Source organism: Triticum urartu, chromosome 3, assembly GCF_003073215.2.
Source record: "Triticum urartu cultivar G1812 chromosome 3, Tu2.1, whole genome shotgun sequence".
In the NCBI taxonomy this organism is placed as follows: Eukaryota; Viridiplantae; Streptophyta; class Magnoliopsida; order Poales; family Poaceae; genus Triticum; species Triticum urartu.
In genome coordinates, this window is record NC_053024.1 from 717623296 (window position 1) to 717632207 (window position 8912).

The following is an 8912-nucleotide window of genomic DNA, read 5'->3' on the forward strand; positions in this document are numbered from 1 at the left end:
TTCTTCCTCTCTTGCACAATTCTGCAGCGTTTCCACATGCTTTGATTTTATGATGAAGATTTTGAACAAATTTGTTTTAATTTTAGAGAAAGGCTGCCGCCTTCAAAACAGGGTTCCGCTGGCTGACCGCACCAGCCCGCGTTTGATTTTGGTATAACCTTTCGAGAAAAAAAAAAGTCTGCAGCGATGGCTTCGGTTGCGCGATCATTGCAAGAGGGCATGGCATTTTTACCAGCATGGTTACTTAAGGGAAACATATCAGCATTGCGTAGCAAAGCCGACGCATTCTTGCATTTGCTCCTCAATTCCAGAGCTGGAGCCAGCAAATTCTGCTCATCCTTCAAATATTTACAGCGCTACCAAAAAAAAAAGTGGCACCACACGTCCGTCCCAGAAGGAACAAGAAAAGGCGTCGGTCGCGCTCTCCCTTCCTTCTCTACATACCGTGTGCCTCACGGACGGCCTGCGTGTCGGCTAGCATCTCTCGAAGATCTTGTAAAGCTTGTCTAGAGAAGCAATCTGCACAGGTTCAAAATACAGCTCAATATCAGAGTGTGTTGATGCCACGTCATCTATCGATAATAAGGTATTTCACACAGTTCTAGTGGTTGCACTTGAAACCATGCCATTTTTTTTCCTTTTTACGACTCATTGTCGAAACAAAGTTGGCATGCCTACTCGCGAACAATGTCGCGTGTAATGTGGCTTGGTGATTGTTTGGGAAAAAATACTTAGCTACTCCCTCCATTCCTAAATATTTGTCTTTCTAGAGACTTCAACGAGTGACTACGTACGGAGCAAAATGAGTGAATCTACACTTTAAAATATGTCTATATACATCCATATGTGGTAGTTCATTTGAAATCTCTAAAAGGACAAATATTTAGAAACGGATGGAGTACTACTTAGTACCATAATTTTACGACTTTATGATAGGTAACTTTTTAGGCAGCATGCTTGTGTGAGAAAAGGCAATGGGCATTGTGGCGCCAACATTGAGCAGTAAATAGACAGGAGTGCAGTGACAGGCTATGGTGCGAGCATAAGCAGATGACTGAAGCACCAAACATAAAGGACAACTGAAGCCGGGTGGGGAGGGAACCTGGACGAATGTTCCGTCTGTTGCCATCGACTTAGGGGGCTTGAGGAAAAGTCGCATGGACGGGAACAAGACGTGCTGGATGGTCCACTCGCGTTGAGCCCATGCCGCCTCTGCTTCCGCAAGCAGCTCTTGGTCAATGTCATCTTCATCTGTAATGGAGTACATATTTAGCCCCAATGGCAATTAACTCTGAATGAATATCTAGTTGCAGCATCATATATAATGGATATATTCTTTAGTATGTCTATTACAGTGTCATGTCATCTTGGCGGTTAATGGGAAGCAAAGTGGGAGAAACTGCGGATTCTGTTACCTACTAGGGTGTAACACTAAGCATATATGTTCTTCATGCACTTTAATGGGTATACAACTATAGAATACAGATACCCAACAAGCTCACCTGTACTTGTTAAATCGTTATCAGCCTGCCCAGCACTTTCCATGGAATCTTTATTTTTCTTGTATAATCGAATGCCTTTGCCAGATGGATTTGGAAGGATGGGAGGATGAAGCGCATAGAAGTTTCCAATAGCAGCTGCTGCCGTTCTGAAGCACTCTTTCTCAACGTCCCAGGCAATCTATTATAAGATGGTAATCACTAAAAATCAGGACTGCCAGTTTGCATAACTAAAGTAAAATCTGAAACAAAATATATCATAAAGCAACAACTCCCGGAAATGGAATTCCGAAACAACTTAAAATATGAATAAGAAACAGAAGTTACTCGCGGCCAGCTAGCTGCCATATCTACATGAAACACCGAAATTAAATTTTGAACATGATATCAGCCTGAAAACCTACTTGCCATCGCCTCAGCAGGGAATGGATAATCAAATATCATGACCAAATTTAAAATACCATATGTAATGAACGCAACAGCATAACAAAAGGAAACCTACATCATTTCCTAGAGTCAACATGAACTCTGGAAGGCGATCCATATCAGGGGTGTACTGATCAAGTACAACAGGAAGTCTGGTCAGGTTGCCACCTTGATCAATGTGAATAGAGAAGTACTCATTAATCATCTCAGCATTTTCTTTTAGTATCTCAGTGTTCACCTGCAAACAAGCACTATCTTCATCAACAGAGCGATGCTACATGAATCAAACGATTGAGCCGTATTACAAGAATCAAGAAACAGAAACAATATGCAGGTGGACAAATAAAAAACTTATATCTGTTCCATCACCTACAAGATCAACTATGACTCGAGGAATTAAGAAAATAACTTACTTCTGCAATTTCTAGTTTCTCCTTCTCATTTACATCACTCATTGACTCGTCATCTTTCAGTGCCATTGTCAGCAACTCCAGAAGCGGAGCAGGTTCACTGAGCTGTATAGCATTGAAGTTCCCAAAACGGCACAAGGCTTGTTGGTACATGAGTTCTTTGCTGCATCACAAGCTGAATCATCAATATCACATAGTACAGAAAAGAAAACAATGCAATATTTGGAAGAGGTGCTTATTAGGCATTCAACTGGATGTGATATGAATGGATAGCAGTTTGATGGTGGTGTGCGCAAGCAATATTGTTTGTGTGCACATGCATTTGCAAATATGTACAGGTAACTGGGGTATCGGTTACCTTCAAAGAGCTATGTCAGATATTAGAAGAAAAAATCTAGCTTAAATAAGAGATATAAGGCATGGAAGAGTAAGACTAGTCATCAATGTAATGTATAGAGTTTACCTAACATTTACCACATTGACAAGGTATAAGAGGGTATTGTGTTGTATCAAAGCGAAAACTTCATCGGCAACTCCAACATATGTGCAATTCTTAACAATATCGAAAAGGCCTAGCAGAAATACATAAATCATCAGTCTACAAAAATGGAGACAGATTCAGACATCACAGGTTAAGATGAGCTCACCAGGATGTAAGTTAGAATCTATTTCTGTAACAAGCTCATGGCGACTGGACAAATCACCAGCATCTTTTGGATTTCTTCTTGATCTTACAATATTTCTTGGAAACCATATACAAACAGAAGAAAAAAATCAGCCACAGTAAAAAAAATAGCGAATCACTGTACTCCCTTCTTCAAATAGAATTTATGAATTGGCAACCAATGTAGAAAAAGGTCCAGCACTCGCAACTTAACCAGAGTTATAGACTTGTAGCATGTAAACAGCATGAATCATTAAATCCTCACATGAGGAAAGGCAAACAACAGGTACTTAGTGCACAATTTGATGCGCATGCAGAAAAAACTCAGGGAGCACAAACAGATGACCAAATAAGACAGCATAAAAAATACAGAAAGTGGTGACCGGTGTCAACTTGCTAATGAAGATCATACCTTACGGCAATAAGGTCAGATTTCTTTTCAAGATTTGAAGTTTGACCTTGCCAATAGGTGTGCAACCTTCCAGATGGATCGCGTGGATCTGTTCTGACCATTTGGCTCACAGGAATCTTTTGAGATTTTTCTCCTACAGTATAATATAATTATACTAAAGATTATTCGCTGGATGGTGGTGGTTTCACACGCCCTTTACTAGATAGCTCAATAATACAGAGTTAAGTAATGTGATGTAGCAGTATAGTGTACTTATGAAACATTTTAGCTTGAAATATGCATATGGTATATGCTACATACCAGTAGGCGTGCTGACTTCGGTACCCTTGTCCTTTCGTGTGTTAGCTTGAGTAAGTGAAGAGTTTAGTGCCTGCAATTCACATGGAACAAGCATCACTAATGTGCACAAAAGTTTACATCAAAATATAAAATACACATGCACATAGTTTTTATAACTGAGATAGCTAAAGTTCATCTGCAAATTAAATTTCTTTTAATTTGCATTCAAAGAGCCAAATAATATAACAATCTACTCTGAAGGGGCAAGTTTTTGATAAGTCAATTTCCCAGGAGAGCAAGTTTTTGAGAAAATGACAACATACGAATTTCAGCATGACTTTCTGCAAGTGTTTATGTATATTTGAAAATTGATGCACTATGCAACTGGTAGTAGCTTTTGAACAGATACACTGTCTCTAAAGATAGAGGTAAGCAACCATATGAACACTTAAAAACTGATCTCCAGCAACTGTCGCATCATATCAACTGTGATGAGTCATGAGACACAACAATAACAGACCAAGTATCTGTGAGTTTATGTAAGCATGAACATATGAATAACCTGAGTTTGGAATATCCTTGTGTTATTACAGTTCATCAGTTTTTCCTCGATGGCATCTTTAATTTTTTCAATAATGCGCTCTTGATTTAAGAGGCTAACCTGCAAGACAGAAGGAATCACTGAAATCATTTGTTCTCTAATTGAAAAAAAAATGCAGAGATGTTGGACACCAGGCTCAGATTTTGCCAAAAAAATACCTCCTTTTTGGTTGGATGTATATTGACATCCACGTGTTCTGGTGGAAGATTGATGGACATGTATATGAAGGGTTTGGATGCTTGAGGCAGTATTGCAGAGTACACGAATTCAGTAGCTCTTTTCAAAGAAGTGCAGTCTACAAGTCTATCTGAAGAGGAGATATGGACAGTTATGGGATAAAGCAAACAAGGAACAGCCATGATAATAGAGAAACAATACATTACTAATTCACTGACAGAAAATACATGACAGTTCAATCACAGTGGATGCATCATTTAAAACTTTGTTGGTCTTACAAAATTATTCTTTTAAAGATATCCCCTTGTTCATCGAAAATATGTGAACAAGATGTGGCCAGATTACTCTGATCAGAGTTACATGGCACCTTAACATGAGTATTTACATGGGCATCGCAATACATTTTTAGTGCATATGTAATCAACTGAATTTACTTACGGAGGAAAAGGCTCTAAAAAATTACTAGTGCCTTGTAATTTGTATACCATTTATGAAAAGAATCATAGTAGTCTTTTTTGCCACATAATTTGCATTTGAGATGAAACCATCCATCTTGAATATTTCATCTACAGCATTCTCATCTGAAACCTGTATTTCCATCAGATCACGAACAACCGAAGCCCCATAGACATTCCTAATAGCATCTAGCCTTGAAGACGTGGTCCCACTGTGAACATCTGCTCTATTGGCTCCATGCTGTGACAGAGGAGGAGGCAAATGTCACCTTCTTAAAACTCATGAGAAAACAATAGACAGCTATATTTACCTTTCTACAAGAGAGGTTCACATTGATGTGATGGACTGCAAATCGACTGATGAAGTCCACTATCTTTGGATAGTCGTCATTGGAGTTCTGCAGTGTTTTCCTACGAGCTACCATATTGTAGAATAAATTTTCAACCTGCATATTAAGATTTTTTTTTTCTTGTAAAAATCGCAATAAATATCCAATAGAGCAATAGTACTATGCAAAGTTGCAAACTCACCATGACTTGAGTTCCTTTAACCGCAGCGCAGGGCTTCGGGTCATTCTCCATTACTCCATCCCTATAAGAAACTCTGACAAGAAAACATGATAATAACAATCATTAACAAACGACTCTAGAGTCAAGCAGAAGGATTTAAAGTTGCTCATGGACTGACCTGTAGCCATGCAGTTGGCCTTCTGTTATTGTTGTCACCGTAACATGGCCAACATAAGTCATACTGGCCAAAGCCTCCCCTCTGAACCCCATGGACTTTATTGTTTGTAGGTCCTCATATGCAGACAACTTTGAGGTAGTATGCCTCTCACACAATATTGGCAAGTCCTCACACTGTGAAAGTTTACCAAGTTAGCTGACAAAATGGTATGGGATGCTCAATAAATATTCTGAATATGACCAACTCTTCAAATACCCAACAATCAATACTGTAATCATATAGTAGTACCCTGCAGACGCCTAGGCCCTCCCCCTTTATAGCACAAGACAAGCCCAGTTCGTAGTATCATAGACAACTACATGCTGCCTAAGACAATTAGCACTAAAAATCTCAAATGGCCTGTTAGTATAGGTGTGCCCTCATTTGCCCATGGCATAGCAGCCCCTATGCAGTTTTTTACTGCCCGAGTCAGAACAAACAGACACAGATCCAGTGCAGAAAATCGCCAATACCAAAATTGCCAATCATCCGCCTACATGGCCCTGTACGCACTAAGGATTAACAGCTCGTAATCAACAGAAATCACGGTTAACAACTCGCATTTGAAGGATTTTGGCACTAGCAGGCGCCCGCGGAAGCAGCAAGGGTTCAGGGGGTGGGGGGATTGGGTCCGGGGTTTAGGGTTTAGGAAGCGAGCGTACCCGGATGCCGTGGCCGTCGTCGGAGACCTGGATGAGCTTGAGGCCGCCGTCCTTGACGGTGACGGAGACGGTGGAGGCGCCGGCGTCGATGCTGTTCTCGACGAGCTCCTTCACCGCCGACGACGGCCGCTGGATCACCTCCCCCGCGGCGATGCGGTTCACCACCGACTCCTCCAGCCGCCGGATGCGGGGCGGGGCCCCGCCGCGCGGCGCCGGGTCGTCGGCCTCCATGGCCGCCGCGGGCCGAGGAGGTGGGGAATGGGGAGGGGAGGGAGGTTCCGCCGATTTTGGTATTCGCGCGCGCGACACTGATTATTGCTCGCCTTATTTCGGTATTCTTTCTGCATCATAATCATCGATTCGTTATACTCCCACCATCTCAACTTTTCATCTAGACCGCAAGATTTTCATCCAAGAGCCCAAAACAGATCCGCACTATTCATCTTCTTCCTACCTTCCTTCTTCCTTCTCACGCTCGCCCCCGCATGTCCTGCCCCAACCGCCGGACTCCACCACCTGCGGCTGGCGCGCGCTACCGCGCACCGCCTTGCCTCCCCGCCCTTCCTTCAACCTCCCCCACTGTCGTTGCTGGCCATCCCTCTAAGTGTCGCATCGGTGAACAATTCCGGCGATCCCCTTGCACCCACGCACCCCTAAGATAGATAGCGAGCTTGCTACTTCCAGGCGAACCTGCACCTCCACATCTCTAAGAGAGAGAGTGGGGCTTCTACTTCTTCGGACAGGTTGCTTCTTCTCCGACGAGGTCCGGCCTCCCCATATCGCGCTTGGGGGAGGAAGGAAAAAGTGGCTGGTGCCAACAAAAAATTCAAGCAGCTGAGGTTTAACAAAACTGATAGTTTAATGATTTAGTTTCTTTCTTGTAACCATTGTTTGCAATTTATAAAGCAGCCATGAAAATGTTCCCTCGAACAAAAATTATCATTGGAAACATTTTTCAATATGAATAGAATGGTATACTTTTGATTATACCTTAATTTATGAGAAAGGTTCTGTTCCGACCAACCGAGTCGAAACTCAACCAGTCGTCGATGATGTCCCGGACTGGGGGGGCCTTATCACATCGCCTCTCGCCTGGTGGGACGGGTCGAGGGCCCCCCATGTCGGTTCATCAATGGGACACGTTTGAGCGGCCCATGGCATACAAAAGGAAGGCTTTCGAAGATTTGTCGTACACTCCAAGATGTTGAGATCGTATTAAACGCGTCCTTCCTGTTCGTACCAGACTAGGATGAAACCATAGCCCCCCTCTTGAATACCCATATAAGCCGAGGAGCAGGGCACACAGAGGATACACATTGATCCTGACGTAGATCATCTGTACTTTGCAATGTTTTAGATATCGGTAACTTGTAGCTGCTCGGTCCGGTGAGGAGTAGGGATTAATCGGTGAATATGCATGTTAACAAAATTTACCGACAACCCATTTATCAATAGGTTAATTAGGGTCATATCTATATATCTTAGCTACATATGCAATAATGCAGCAGCAACAACAATAAAGGAGAGGCAATAAACATCAGTAGCATGTAGCATAGCACAAAACATATTAGCATATAACACAAACGGTTATATGCTGGTCTACAGGTGATGGCCTCGGGGAGGGGGAGGGGGCGGCGAGCTCGAGCAGCAGGAAGAGGCTCGGTGCCTGATACGTCGTATCTATAATTTTTTATTATTTCATGCTATTATATTATCAATCTTGGATTTTTATATGCACTTTCAGGTAATTATATATTATTTTTTGGGATTAACCTATTAACTTAGTACCTAGTGCCGGTTACTGTTTTTTGCTTGTTTTTTGTTTCACAAAATATCGGTACCAAACGAAGTCCAAATGCCACGGAACTTTTTAAAGATTTTTTTTGCACAAAAGAGACACTAGAAGCTTCGAGAGAAGACTAGATGATGAAGCGTGGGCCCACGAGGCACCGTTTGACCTAACTCCACCTTTATAAATTCTCTAAAATCATGAAATCAATAGAGGAGTCCATGAAATACTTTTTCTGCCGCTGCAAGTTCCAGAACCACGAGATCCCATCTGGAGGCCTTTTTCGGCACTCTGCCAGAGGGGGATTCGATCACGGAGGGGCTCTATATCATCCTTGTTGCCCCTCCGATGATGCATGAGTAGTTTACCATGGACCTATGGGTCCATAGTTAGTAGCTAGATGGTTTTTTTCTCTCTATTTGATCTTCAATACAATGTTCTCCTCACTGTTCTTGGATGTCTATTTGATATAATGACTTTTTGCGGTTTGTTTGTTGAGATCCGATAAATTGTGAGTTTATGATCAGATCTATCCATGAATATTATTTGAGTTTTCTCTGAACTCTTTTATGATTACTATAGCCTCGTATTTCTTCTTCGACTTATTAGTTTGTTTTGGCTAACTGGATTGATTTATCTTGCCATGAGAAGAGGTGATTTATAATGGGTTCGATCTTGCGGTGCTCAATCTCAGTGACAGAAGGTGGCATGACACGCATGTATCATTGCTATTAATAGTCAAAAGATGGTGTTTATTCATACGTGAGTTTATCTTGTCTACAACATGTCATCTTGCTTAAGGTGTTACTCC

At 41.9% G+C, this 8912-nt stretch overlaps 1 protein-coding gene across 1 annotated transcript; it reads right to left on the reverse strand.

Moving 5' to 3' along the window:
- Positions 1-225: 225 nt before the first annotated feature.
- Positions 226-6628, reverse strand: LOC125546168 (DNA mismatch repair protein MLH1-like). The gene is made up of 16 exons (XM_048710339.1): positions 6313-6628; positions 5612-5784; positions 5455-5527; positions 5235-5369; positions 4954-5164; positions 4450-4598; positions 4253-4351; positions 3712-3781; positions 3412-3544; positions 2983-3077; positions 2799-2907; positions 2339-2498; positions 2002-2163; positions 1503-1680; positions 1103-1251; positions 226-519 (listed from the first exon to the last, which is right to left on the reverse strand). The coding sequence occupies exons 1-16, from the start codon at positions 6541-6543 to the stop codon at positions 475-477; spliced, it is 2172 nt and encodes a 723-aa protein (XP_048566296.1). The 5' UTR covers positions 6544-6628; the 3' UTR covers positions 226-474.
- Between the last annotated feature and the right edge of the window lie 2284 nt (positions 6629-8912).

What these genes read in the sequence shown, in the direction of transcription:
- LOC125546168 (XM_048710339.1), bottom strand. Translation starts at nt 6,543, where the DNA reads ATGGAGGCCGACGACCCGGCGCCGCGCGGCGGGGCCCCGCCCCGCATC. An exon ending in CAAGGATATTCCAAACTCAG is followed by an intron (nt 3,782 to 4,252) that starts GTTATTCATATG and finishes TGTGAATTGCAG; the next exon opens with GCACTAAACTCTTCACTTAC. An exon ending in AGATTCTAACTTACATCCTG is followed by an intron (nt 2,908 to 2,982) that starts GTGAGCTCATCT and finishes TATTTCTGCTAG; the next exon opens with GCCTTTTCGATATTGTTAAG.